General features: G+C 39.8%; 1 protein-coding gene across 2 annotated transcripts in view; it reads left to right on the top strand.

Annotated features, from left to right (window-relative positions):
- The first annotated feature begins 1059 nt into the window (after positions 1–1059).
- MEP1A (meprin A subunit alpha) overlaps positions 1060–14508 on the top strand; it is a 30142-nt gene continuing 16693 nt past the window's right edge. The window contains exons 1-7 of one of the 2 annotated variants that reach the window (XM_059701499.1): positions 1060–1171; positions 1254–1278; positions 1372–1422; positions 4925–4965; positions 5451–5526; positions 11122–11239; positions 13582–13757. In XM_059701499.1, coding sequence (XP_059557482.1) covers positions 1103–1171; positions 1254–1278; positions 1372–1422; positions 4925–4965; positions 5451–5526; positions 11122–11239; positions 13582–13757 — 556 coding nt within the window. In that variant the 5' untranslated portion in view covers positions 1060–1102. The remainder of the gene's footprint in view (positions 1172–1253; positions 1279–1371; positions 1423–4924; positions 4966–5450; positions 5527–11121; positions 11240–13581; positions 13758–14508) is intronic. The other variant, XM_059701500.1, reaches the window with a different exon arrangement.

The following is a 14508-nucleotide window of genomic DNA, read 5'->3' as shown; positions in this document are numbered from 1 at the left end:
CTGCCCAGGCATGATTCCTGGGCCAGAGGCCTCAGGCCTGGGCGGGGGCCAGAGCCAGTGATCAGGGGGAGATGGGGGTCCCCTATCCAAGCCTGACACCTCTGGTGGAGGTGTCAGGCCTGGGCAAGGGGCCGATCAGGTGATCAGAGGGTGATAGGGGTCTACGCCTCTGGCCAAGGCATCAGGCATGGGCTGGGGGCAGAACCAGTGATGGGGGGAAATGAGGGTCCCCTGCCCAAGCCTGACGCCTCTGTCAGAGGCGTCAGGCCTGGGCAAGGGGCCGATCCTGCGATTGGAGGGTGATGGGGGTCAACGCCTGAGGGCTCCCAGTATGTGAGAGGGGGCAGGCTGGGCTGAGGGACACTCCCCCCCCACACACACACACCCAGTGTACGAATTTCATGCACCGGGCCCCTAGTAACTTTATAAAAATTCTTGAGCAGTTCCTTTCTCATTCTGCCTTTTCAGGGTTTTCTTACCTGTATTTGGAGGTTCACTCTTTCACGTGAACTTCAGAAAGTTGGTCAGTTTGTCAAGACCCTGTTAAGTTTTTTATTGGAATAACATTGAATTTATAGACTAATATCAAAATAATGACCATCTTTATTATTCTGAGTCTTCAGATCCATGAATGTTTATATAGGTAAATATACATGTATCTGTTGCAAATGAATAGATGAATAATTCTTTTTTAAGTCCTTTGATAATTGCTGTATAACATTTCCATAAAAATCGAACTCATTTTTATTATATTTATATACCTTAAAATCATTTTATAGATTGTTTTTATTTATATCATGAAATTCATCTTTTACCTGTTATATTTTATGCACAGTTATTGCTGGCAGAATAGGAATGTTATTGGTGTTTATATGCTTATCTCACTATTAAGGTTTTCAAACTTTTCCCTGGTCTCTGAAGCTTGAGCCTTTATGTTAAACTTAGTATCTACCCTCCAGAGGGTCAATGACATTTTCATTGACAATTTTTTTAGCGCTATAGTGCATATGAAAGGGTCAAAGTTTTCAATATGACAGCCAGGACAAGGTCCAAGAGGCATTTATCACAAGGTGTCTTTGCTAATGTTTGTTCACTTGCAACAATGATGTGGACTAGGGCCACCTGCATTCTCTCCTTCATCTTGTTTTTTGTTCACATAGAAGCTGTATCGGTAAGTCAAATTCTGCTCTTCTGGATATTTAGAGATATCAACTCTAGTATATGTTATCCACTTTCTGTATCTTTTCTTTCAGATTAAGCATCATTTAAAAGGAAATGGTAAGGCCCAATTGAAATGCATAGAGAGTGTTTCTGGACTTTCTCTGTTTTGTTCAGCAAGACTATAACAAATTTTCTCCCACTTTTTAACAGTACATGATGCAGAGTTTGAGGAACAGAAGGATATTTCAGAAATCAACTTAGGTGAGTTCAATTTCCATATTATTAATACCTTGAAATAATTTCAAATCTTGTAATAGAATTACTGAAAAGCTATTACCTTCATAATACATTATTGGGTAATTTTGAGGGGAGAATTACTTATTGGTGCATCATTAGAATTTGCAGAGTTTCTGTAAAATAGAAATATGGAAAGAGAATGATAGATCAAATTTTCTAGGAGACATAGTATGTGTTTAGTAAATCTACAAATACATAACAAGATTGTTATTTATAAATATTTCACTTTGCCAATTTCCATTTTGAAAAACAGGAAAGAAAAATAGATGATTATTCTGCTTGCTGAAAAAAATATAAGGAGTATGCCCATGGTTATATTTAGCAGGCAGAAAAACCTAGCCCTTCACTGGGCCCTCATATTCACTAACAACTATTTACTTAGGACTTTGAGAAAAGTACAAAGGTGTTTCTATTTCAACATCTTGTCCACAAACATATCTCTTGAAGAAATTTATCAATCTCATTGGTTACTGACAGGAGAGAAAGAAGCTGAGTTATCATCTCTCTTTTTTCTTTTTCGGTCCTGCTTCTAAAATTAAGGAGAAGCCTCTACGTTCTAGGTGTTTTTGTTTAGGATTGCTGGGAAATAGAAGTATCATGGTCATAGACACCAATAGTTTACAAAATCTTCTGTATCTAATTGCACATTTATTTGTCAAATCCTGTAGCGTAATTGAAGTGCTATTTTCATTTTGCAGGAAGGGACAGCAGCTCCTTGGGGTTGGGTTGACTTGCCCAAGGTCACAGATACAAGTGATGTGGATCACTTCCAGGTCTTCTGACTCATAGCTCAGTGCTATCTCAAGATCACAAAACTAAAATACCTGGCAGTTAAATTGCTCTGACATTGTCCCATTTACAAAAAAGGCAGGCTAGTTGACATTTAACTGGAAAAGCTTGAGAATGACAACAGGTGGGGGGATAGAAATAGTTTAGTGAGGTCAATGGGTGAGTGGATCCTCAGACTTGAGTCAGGCAACAAATGATCTCTCCTTAGGTCAGGTAGTCAAGGTGTAGTGATTGAGAGGATCTGCTCTACTTTAAAACAGGCTGGGCTTAGAATTAGAGTTTCCTAATCTCATCCTTCTTTATCTAGTAAAAAAATCTTGTTTTACTTAGAGCCACTTCTTACTCTTCATCTCCACCACCATCTCTGAACTATGGTCCCAAGAATAAGTTTTCCCATGGGTGTCTTTTCTCTTTTTAAGTCATTCCAGACGAGCTGTCAAGATTGATTGGGTTAGACACATAGCCAGAAACCACAACATGTTGGGGAAAATTGCATAGAGAAAATTGTCACCTTTTTACAATCTCTCCACGCCCCCCACGATGCTGATATAACCTTTACTGCCGCCCCCGCCCCAAGATCTGCTCCTCTCAGTCTTTTTCATTATGCATTTTCCTCCTTCTAGATGTTTAGGCTCTGACCTCAGAGTTTCCCAAACTCTTGTCTTTCTCTCACACCTTACACACCACCTGTCAGCAAATGCTGTTAGATCTACCATCAAATTATGTCACAAGTTGTGACTTTTCAGTGTTTTTCTCTTTTCCTGTCCTGGTCTCATCTCTGGCCTGGTCCTTGAGTGGCCTCCTGACTGCTCTTCCCTTTGTGCCCTCATCCCATCCAGGCTGTTCTTCACAAGCTGACAGAGCTCTCAGTGCCAACCAGGCCATGCTGCTTCTCCCCTCCAGTCTTCCAATCACAAGATTCCAATCTTCCAATCTTCCAGCACTGACTAGTGTTGGCGAGATCCCATCCAGCCCAAAATAAAGATCCTGGAGTCTTGATTCCCAAAGTGTGGTTCACAGGCCAATATTACCTGTACCACCTAAGAGCTTTCTTAGAAATGCTGCATCTTGGGCTCTACCCCAGGCCTATAGAATCAGCATCTCCATTTTGACAGATCCCAGATGATTCCTAGGCAGAGTAAAGCTTGAGATGACCTGACTCTGGCCAGCTTTCTCACCCATTACTTACTACACCCCCCCGCCCCACCCTAGCGGCCTTACTTACTTGAGCTCTCCAATCTCCCTGACCTTCTAGCTATTTCTCTACAAGAGTGGTTCTCAGTGTGTGGTCCCTCAACCAGTAGCATCAGCAGCACAGGGGACTTGTTAGAAATGAAAATTCTCAGCCTTACCCCAGACTTATTGATCAGAAATCCTAGGGGTGGGGGTCAGTAACCCTAGCATTTGGAAAGCACTGCTCTAAGACATCAAGGCTTTCCTGCCTCAGGGCGTTCCTATTTGCGATTGCCTTTGCCTTCAATACTCTTCCTTCACTCCCCACTCCATCAGATTTCTGCTCAAATGCCACCTCCGCAGGGAGGCCTTCCCTGAGCACTCTTTATAAAATATCAACGCCCCCACTTCAGCACTCTTTCTCCCCTTACTCTTCTTATGTTTTTCCTATTTCCCTTTTCACCATCTGCCACACTCTACATTTTTGTTTGTTTGCTTCCCTCTATCCCCAAACAAGAATGCCCTCTCCCTGAGGATTTTGCTTTATTCTCTGCTATACCCATAGCAACTAGAACAATGCCTGGGATATACTAGGTTCTTAATAAGTATGTGCTATGATGAACAAATTGGCTACTGAGTAGATGGAGGCTGGCTCTCAATGGATATGTACTTCTTTGGGAAGTGTTCCTCTTGCCACACTCTCTCATCCTCCTCAACCCATCTATTTTGACCAACCACTGGGGTCATATGACTCCCCTAACCTACCCCATCCAGGCCAGGTGTCAGGAAATGCATACTGTTGCTCATAACAAACGTAGGCAAGAGTATGGCTAGACCAGCATGCAGTACCCCTACTAAAAAGGCAATTGAAAATGTGGGTCCTACTACTGGTGGGGCAGTGGTGTCAACACTACCTGTTGTTAGCATTGCTGCTATTATATTCATAGGCTAGGTTATGGAGGTTAAGAAAATGTAGGGAAATAAGAAAAGGGATGGTGCAGTGACAGCCTTAGTTGCTTGGTGTTGGAGGGTACCATTGTCTTCTCATGGGAAAGAAAAACATCAACCCACTTACCTAGGGTTAGGAAAAAGGATGGTATACTAAGGGAAGGGGCCCTGGGTGGGAAGTGAGGAGTGTTAAAGCTCAGTCAGTGCTGAGCACCTAGTACATCCTTTCCTGTATCAGGATTCCATTTCATCCACTGAAGTGTGAGAGGTGTGGAGTCAATCATCAAAAAGATATCTTCCAACTCATCTGTTATTTTAAAATCCTTGGACAAAGTTTCTTGTTTCAAAAATGAAAACAGAGGATTGAGAATATATGATACTTATTGGCTATATACATCTGCTCCATTAGAGGGATTTTTTGCATTGTTTCAAAAATACTTTCATCACATACAGGTGAATAATTAGAGGTGTATAATGGAAAAGATGGATTTTATGATGAGAGATGCCTTTTAGTAAAGTTCATTCAAATATTTCTTTTTTTTAAATCCACCTCTAGCTGCAGGGTTGGACCTCTTTCAAGGGGACATCCTCCTGAGGGTGAGTACCTGCCCACGACACAGCAACGTCCCTCGGGACTGGCTGTGATGTGTGCCGGCCTCTGCTCTGTGCGCCCTGGGACGGGCACCGAGGGGGACATGAAAGAATCTAATCTGTAATCTAGACCCACAAGGACTTACACTGTGGTCAGTGGTGACAAAAACAGATGAAAAAAATAGCAAACATCACAAAAGAGTCTGTAATTATTAAATTTGCTTTATCCAATCAATTAGCCTAGTAAGTGAAAAATGAGAGAGAAGACGTTTAAAGCGTCTATTTCAGTTTGGGGAGAACCTTTTTTTGTTCTTAATAATTTCTCTGACTTTTCCAGATTGTCTGTAATGAACTATCACGTTTATAATCAGAAAAAAAAATGCTACTAAATTGTTGACTTGCGTGACAGATGGTTTGTGGTGTGAGGGTTTGGTGAAGGAGGGGACCAGGGGATGAGCCTTCCCGGTGACCTGTACCTTGTTTTTTCACAGAACTCCAGAAATGGTCTGAGAGACCCCAACACCAGGTGGAAGTTCCCCATTCCTTACATTCTGGCAGACAATCTGGGTAATACTAACTGTTCTTTATTAGGAGCTTTGGGCTTGCCTCTTCTTCCACCCCCCACCTCCTGTTCAGCCACATCAGATGGGGGGTAACTGGTCCTGTGTAAGAAGCTTTCTAAGCCCTGCCAATTCTTATCTCCTGGCATGAGAGGCATGATAATGCATCGATGTAATGTGAGCCCAAGATACAGAGCATCAAAATGATTTTTAAAAGGCAGGAAACATTAACATGTTAGTAATACCAGAAGCACCACCAGGAAAGACAACACAATGAGATATAATTTGCCATCACAGCAATAAAATCTTGCACTTTAAATAATAGTTTGCTTAGGTGAATCTAAATATGGAATAAGAATACTATTTTCAGCATATTGATCGTCCCTTTTTGTTGCAAGACAAACATGCCACATTTTTAAAGCAGAAGTCTGTATTCCACAACTGAAGTCCTCATTCCTTGGTATTAGTACTTGGTATTCTTTTTTCTCTCTTAAAATAAAGGACTAAGTTATATTTTATTCACTGTTGAAAATAATACTTGGTGGAAATAAGCAAGTCTTAGAAGCCACGCGTGGACACTGGATGACCTCAGGCAGCTGACTGATATCTGAGCACCAGGGTGATGCAATGCCGTGAGGCCCATGGGGTAGATGGAGGGAGGTCAGATAGAGGGGAAGTCAGGACAAGCTTGCTCAGCCCTAATGGGCTGCCAGGACGGCTCCACTCTCAGGAGATGTTACTATGTTTTCGAGTTTTCCACCATTATCATCAGGGCGGCCTCCACCCCTTTCCTGGAGAAGAGCTAGATATAAACGAAGGCTGTTGTTCTCAGTTATTTTATGAAAAAGTCAGCTGAGGTGTTTTTCCCCAGGGTTTGCCAGCACACTTGCAAATTCATGGAGCATTTGTATTTACTGGAATGTGATTTAAGAAACAGCAGCTTTAGAAGGAAAAGAAAGAAAGAGAGAGAGAGGAAGAAAAAGAAGAAGAAAGGGAAAAAAAGAAACTACAACTTTACAGTAAAGGGTTTTTTCCTCCCATGACAATTTTCTTATCACACCTGAGCTACCTACCTCCCATAAAAACATAGACCTACTTATTGGATCTCAATTACGTCCCAGGCACCTGCTATTTGCCCTTCACGCGGCCTCTGTGAGGTGTTAGTGTTTCTCAGACTTCAGAGTGAGGGTTTCCTGAGGAGCTGGGTAAAATGTAGAGCAGCGACAGGTGGGGCTCCGGATTCTGCATGCCTAACGCTCTGCTGGGTGAGCTGATGCTCTTGGTCTGTTGGCCACACCTTGAGCAGCAAGGTCTCTTTTGCTGCAAGGTAGGTGACAGTTTCGTGGAGAGCAAGACTGAAGACAAGAGGCCTGAAATACGGCAGCAGCAGTAAGGGAACAGAGGTAGTTCTCAAGCAGCACCACATGCGAATCACCTTTACCACTGGGAAAAGTGAACATGCTACCCAGAATTCAATATTTGTACATGGTCCTTCATTAAACTGACATAGAGTGAAATACACAAATCAGTGTACACGTCAATGGCTTTTGAAAAATACATAAGCTTATGTAACCCACACTTCCATCACTCTAGAAAGTTCTGTGTGCTCATTTCCAGCCAATCCGATCCCCACTCCCCCAAGAGGAAACTACCATTCTAATATTTTTCCTATAGATTACTTTACCTGATTTACAACTGATCTACAGAAAATGGAATCACATAGTTGGTCATCTATTGTATTTGCTTCTTTTGTTCAGCATGTTTTTAAAGTTTTTCCATATTAATGTAGATCAGTAGTTAATTCTTTTTTTATTACTCAATAATATTTCTTTGTATGAATATATTGCAACTATTTATCCATTTTTCTGCGTATAGGCATTATTTTTTCAAGTTTGGGGCTATTGTGAAGAAAGTTGCTGTGATCATTCTTATACGAATTTATGTTTTAATTTACCTCAGGTAAATGTCTAGGAATAGAGTTGCTTGACCATATGATAAATGTATGTTTAGGTTTACAAGAAAAGGCCATTTTTCATGGTCACTAACAATGTGTAAGTGCCCCATTTGTTACACATTCTCACTAACATTGGTGTCCTTAATATTTTTAATTGTAGCCATTTTAATGGTTGTAAATGGTATCTCACTGTGATTTTAATTTGCATCTTCCTACTGATTAACAGTATTTAGCACAATTTCATGTGCTTATTGACCATTTGTGTATCTTCTTTCATGAACTGTCTGTCCAACTCTTTCATGTTTCTTATTGTATTATTTGTCTTTTAATTATTTGTAGAATTTTATATACTATAGATAAAGTCCTTTGTCAAATATATATAATGAATATTTTTTGTTAGTCTGTGATTTGCCTTTTTTAATGCACTGTATTGATTTTATTAATATTTCCTAAGAACAAATTTTGACTTGTTCATTTTCTCTTGCTCCTCTGCTTTCTGTTTTGTTGCTTTCTGCTCTTATCTTTATTACTTCCTTTGTCCTACTTACATCAGGTATAATTTGCACTTCTTTTTATATTTAAGGTGGAATTTATATCACTGATTTTAAATCTTCATTTTAAAAATATAATGCAATGCTATAATATGGCATCTAAAGCTATAAATATTATTTGAAGCACTGGTTTTACTGCTTTCCACAATTTTTGATATGTTATATCTTTATTAAAGTTTATTTTAGATGTTTTCTAATTTCTACTGTGATTTTTTTTTTAATCCATGGGTCAGCTAGATGTTTCAAAATTTCCAAATATTGGAAGCTCTTCAAGTTTTTGCTGAGGTCAGAGAATAGATTCTTTAAGATTACAATCTCTTGAAATTGGGACTTGTTTTGTGGTCTAACTGATGGCCTATCTTGGTGTATGCACTTGAAAGAACTTGTATTCTACAGTTTGGGGGCACATTATTCTATCAGTGTTAAATAGGTCGTGACTGTTGGTGCTAATTATATATTAGACATTGTAAATACTACATTTCAGAGATTCTGTATTCTGTTATTGGCCTCTGGATAGTGTTAACTTTTGTTAGAACAGCTAAATTGCTGACTGATCATCTTGGATTTGTGGAAGTTTTGTTTTGATTTTGTCCTTAGTTCAAAACAAATCCCTTCGTCTTTACTCTGGAGACACCATGGCCTCTCCGGAGTTTCAGTGGGATGTCCAGGACTTTCCCCAGCCCCTCTAATGGGCACGATTCAAACTTCAAATTCTCCACTGAGATGCCTGTTTAATCAGCTTTCTATCTGCTACTTTTCACTAAGCTCCTTGGAGACTTCTCCCATTCATGCAAAGTTCATGGGTCAAAGACTGGAGAGGTGTTTATGGACAGATGTTGGAACCACCAACCCCCTTTCCTTCCAATCAGTCATGACTCTTTTCCCCCCAGGATTTCCTCTCTTGATTTTCAGCCACTTAGGCAATCCTGAACCCTTCCTGTGATAGATACATCAGGAAGACACAACTTCAAATTTATGCTTGAGTTCTCTCTTTCTTGCACTGAAAGAATTTGCAGTGTGTCATCATGCAAAACAAACAAACAAACAAAAAAACCCAAACAAACCAAAAAACCCAAAAAACAAAACAACACCCCCCCCCCCCTTCCCCAACACACACACTATATAAACTTGAATCTTAACTAGTGGTATTTCCACCTCTCCTACTGTCTCTACCTGTTTTAGTCATTTTCTGGTGCTTTAAAAGAGTTTATTTTCTTAAAAATTTCCCAAAGTTTATCATTGTTATCTGTAAGATTTAAGCTTCTTCCTCATTACCAGATCAAAAACTCTCTCAAAGGATTCTTGAACTAAAAATAGTTAGCCTTGCCATGCTATCCTCTAATATGTGGAGTCATCAGTGTCTGAAGTTAACTCTTCTTTTCCTGTTATTTGATACAGGGTGAAGGCGGGCTAGTGGTTTTTTAAACTAATGTGGTTACTCAAGACAGAATTATGTAAAACTTACCATGTGTGGCAAAGTGCAGAACTGAGAACTAGGAAATCATTGAGGCAAAGGATGAGCTCCTTCCTCTCGAGGGCTATCAGTGCCCTACGTGGGCAGACCACCTGCATAAAGACGTCACACAAACCACCAAGTGTGGCTTTCAGAGGAGGCAACTCAGAGCTGGCTTCATGGTGGAGAAGGTGGCTTCACGTGGCCTTCAATTGCACTTTCTTTCTTTTCAATGATGTTGGGATGGTTTTTACAAAATTATTACAGACGTGGCTAATTCCCTTTTTACAACTTGTTCAGGTGTGGGAGGTCAGAAGTGATGGGATTTTGAAATGAACCACTTGCAGCACTCCCACTCTATGGCTTGAGGACAAGAGCAACATAACCTATGGGCGGCATGACTTGAGTAAAACCAAACTCCTTTTTCTTACACTTTAGTGAAGGCCACATTTCGTTGGGTACATCTCTTCATATTATAGATGTCACTAAGAAAGAATTGGTAAAATTCATGAAAATCATCCAGGAAGTTTGATGTATGCTCTTGTTATCTGTGTTATTTCCACAATTAATTTACTTATTATTCCAATGGCTATTTTTTTACTGACTTTGATATGATCCTATGACATCTGGATTGTGGAATCTCCAACTTGTTAGCTTATTAAATGAAATAAGAGCCAGGATAATATAGTAAAAGTACTTGGTAAACTACCAAGAATGATAAGCTTTTTTGAGAGAACGCACAAAGCCTAATATACAAGAAATATAACTTAAGTATATATAACTTAGCTTTATTTTTAACTTAGAGACCTACTTTCAGTGAGTCGATGGGAGAGAAAAACCACACACACAAAGTAAAACAGTCTCCATTATTGTGGAGCATCTGTTTCCCCCTCCTGATCCTTGTCCCATGCAATACCAGCTGTGAGCATGTTAGGTAAAAGGAAAAACATTTGATCTTTGGCCATTGAGCCACACACATTACTGGCAGGCATCTATTGTTCTTGCCTGGTCAGGCTCAGTAGACTTCTGCTGCTTTGGTTCCAAACGGACTACAGCAATCATTTCTAAGGCTGCCTGCAGGGCTACCTGTCTCAATTTGCCATTTTCTCAGGGGTTTTGCAGGGAAGTACAATATGTACTTATGCTTTCTGAACCCACAAACCTCTCTACACTCTGCTTTCTCCCTCCAGTGAGAGGGATGTCTTTTTAGACTGGGGTAAGGAACACCATTCTTTGTTTCTTTCCAAGGAACTTGGTTCATCCAGGCAGAGGACACACATGGCTTCCAGTCGCTTCTGTTTTCTGCTCTGCCATGGAACTCTCCTGAGGCATGAACCCAGAATCTCTGCTTGAATGGGGGAAGGAAAGTGGGGAAGTTATTTGGTTTAGCCACATACACATACATATGTGTATTCTTATTTTGTAGTTATATTTACATTATTATGTGTTCAAAATATGTGCCTGATATTTATGTCCCGAACTAATTTTTCAGTTTTAGTTTTCAAGGAATCTATTTACTACCCCAACAATCTATGATGGACCTCTGTGGATTTCATGGGGTGGCATGATTTTCTCTACACTGTGTTGTGTACATCATCTAAGATCTCAATAATGCTTACTGATATTTTTTACCGATTTCTGCAGAGCTGAATGCTAAAGGAGCCATTCTCTATGCCTTTGAAATGTTCCGCCTCAGGTCCTGTGTGGACTTCAAGCCCTACGAAGGAGAGAGCTCATATATCATCTTTCAGCAGTTTGAAGGGTCAGTATGAAAATATTACAGAGTGTGAAAATCATGCATCTTCTGGTTTATAAAAAGTGACATCTCTCTCTCAAAGGCTAAAAGAAGAAATTGGTAAGAAACTAAAAGTAAATTCAAATCTTTAAAAACTGTGATTTTTTAAATTAAACAGCATTTTTAACATATTATGTAGAGAATGAGCTGTTTGAGGAAGTTTATCTCAATTGTATCTTAGGTCATGATTTAAATGACATTACTTTTTTAAAGTCAAGTTTATTAAAGTGTAAATTATACCCTTGTTATGGTACTATTTTAAATTATGGTACTCTGTTGGCTGGACCTCTTTGAAAACTTCTAGATATAAATTTGCTCTTAATATTTATTTATAAGAAGAAATAAAAGGTATATTGAGAAAAAAAAAAGCCCATTTCCTTCAGTAGCGTTTATGTCAACCAACCTGCTAAGTAAAGCTGCCATGTGCTGTGACCCTGTGTTTGTGTCTTCAAGGCCAGCAAGGAGGTAATATTAGCACATGCTGCAGTTCCCATCATTGCCTTTAGGTGCCGCCTGGATTTGGTTGTCTTATTCTGATGGTGGGGTTTTTGTTAATAATCATGGATGGACAGCAGAGATGAAGAAGGAAATTAGCACATGATTTTGCCTCTTAAGAAAAAAAGTCTGTAAAGTCATCAGTTAAAAAAGTAAAATTCTGATGACTACTTAGATACAAGTTAAGAACCTTACTTACTTGAGTGGTTGTTTTCTTAGCTCATGCTTTTACTTTAAAAAATAGATATGACCCCCTATTATGTACCAGGAAGAATGCTGGTCTGAAGGTACAAAGAAGTATGAGACAGTCTCAGGCCTCACAAAGTTTGCAGTTGCAGGTGGGGGTGGTGGAGACACAATAGGTAAATGGTTCTAATATGCTGTGGTGAGTGCCATGGGCTATAGGGGCACGTAAGCAGAACTTCTAACATAGTGAAAGGGTTCAGGATTGCCTGAGTGGCTGAGTGTTAGATGAAGAAGGAAGGGCATAGAGGCAGAGGAGAGGAGAGGACAAATGAGGCATGGGAAGAGAGTAAGAGGGAGAGAGAAGGGAGAGAGGAAGAAGGAAAAGGAAGGGTAGAGAGAAAGAGGAAAGCAAGCATGACTAGAAATCTGGCTTACCTGGAGAACTCAGTAAGTTCAGAATGTCTGAAGCTGTGAGTGATGAATGATGAGCCAGGAACATAAGCTGGTCATATTATGTGTTAGGAGCCTGGTCATATTATGTGTAAGGGAATCAAGTCTTACATCAAGATGTGTTCAGTTTTCCATTTAAGAAAGATTATTCCAGCAACGGTGGGTAAAAAATTGAAGTGGGGCAAGACTGGTGGCAGAACATCAATTAAAGGATGCGGATGCCCCAATCCTCCAAGAAAGAAATGAAAGGGACTTACACTAAAAAGAGGCAGTTTGAAATAAAGAAGAGAGAATGGATTTCAGAAATAGGTAAAGAGGTGGACTTATCAGAGCCTAGTGATTAGCTGATGTGAAGAGAGAGGAATCAAGGATGATCAAGGCTTTGATTTGGATGACTGGTGGGTGGTAACCTCATTCGCTGAGATTGGGGGTATGGACAGTAGAACCACAGTAGGGATAGGAGAGCAAATTTATTTCTGGACATTGAGTTTATTGTTTGAGGCATTGTGGGTCATGGAAATGGAAATAACCAATACTTATCTGGATAGTTTCTTTCTATGTGAAGGGAAAAGGTATAAAGTGTACTTCAGGCCTTGCCAGGAGCACAGATTTTAGAAGTTCTCTGCTTTTGACTTCTTCAGCTTGTCCCGTGGCAACTTTGGAGCTTCAGGATAGTACCAAAGCCTTTAGTTATTTTGTCAGTAATGAGGCTTTTCATGATCATAAATTTACACTTGCTCATGATAGGAAATTTGGAAATTCATTAGAATATAAAGGAGAAAATTAAAGTCAACCATAGCCATCACTTAGAGACACTATTTTGGTATAAAAGCTATAATATTATTCTTTGGAATACCTTACGGGTTTGTGGAGGTGAGGAAGACTGCCATTTGTATTTCTTTCTGCCTGATGCATTGTTAGGATTAATTGGTTTATAATGGACCATTGTTTTTAAAGCATGCGAAATATCCCTCCAGGAAATGTTTCTTATTTAACCAGTCTTTTATCATTGAACCATCAGCATCTCTTACCACCGTTCTCACCAATAGTATGAGAACACTATTGATAATTTCTTTTAAAAATCAAACCTAACTTCCTTCTAATGTGTGTTCTGAAATCCTATGAATTACAGCCATATTAGCATTATCTTGGAGAAAATTCCCCTCTTCTCTTTAAAGGTGCTGGTCTGAGGTTGGTGACCAACACGTAGGACAGAACCTTTCCATTGGACAGCGGTGTGACCATAAGGCCATCATCCAACATGAGATCCTTCATGCTTTGGGATTTTACCATGAGCAGTCAAGGACTGACAGGGATGATTATGTGGAAATCTGGTGGGATGAAATTATTCCAGGTGTGTATGAACCCAAGGTGGATGGGTGGAATGTGCTATTATTTGCCGGGGGTCCAGCCCCAGCGGTCCAGGGGTTTCCAAAGGTGTGGACGGCGTCGGCAAAGAATGAAGGACACGGAGGCAGCGTTCAGATGATCAGCATAGTCAGGTTCTTTTTTTATTGTCCGGTTACAGCTGTATTTATTCTATTTGATTCTGTAAGCATGCCTCTATAGTTACATCATGGCATGTTTGGGGTCCTCCTTTGACCTTTTAAAGTTCCTTGTTTTATGTTTATAGTTTCTTATCTGACCTTTGCTAAAAATCTTATCTTTACCTACCTCTGTTTGATTTTAATCTTATCTATTGTCTATGTTTCTACATTCTATTCTAAAGGTTAGTCTCTATGTTCCATTATAAGGGCTAGTTTGTTATTTCTATTCCAAGGTCACTATTCTACTGCTCTACTGTTAAGCTGTAAGGTAATAACTGAAGGAGATTTTCCTATTCTATGGCTTAAGTAAAGGTTATGTAGCTTAAGCGTGACTGTTCATAGTTATGGTGATTAACTACCTGCCTGGCACTTAGTTTAAATCTTTCTGCTCGCATAGCTCACATAAGATTTTTTGATAAGGAGCCTGCCTGCATTGCTTGCAGCAGTATTTCTTTAACTGTTTGATATTTGTCCTTTTAGCCTTACTGGTGGTCTTCCTTGGGACTACCCTGCATCGGCGGGTTTTTAGGGATAGGTTTTGGTACTTTCTCTGGTGGG

The sequence above is a fragment of the Myotis daubentonii genome, chromosome 6 (genome assembly GCF_963259705.1).
Source record: "Myotis daubentonii chromosome 6, mMyoDau2.1, whole genome shotgun sequence".
Taxonomy (NCBI): Eukaryota; Metazoa; Chordata; class Mammalia; order Chiroptera; family Vespertilionidae; genus Myotis; species Myotis daubentonii.
This window is presented reverse-complemented; position numbering and strand designations above follow the sequence as displayed.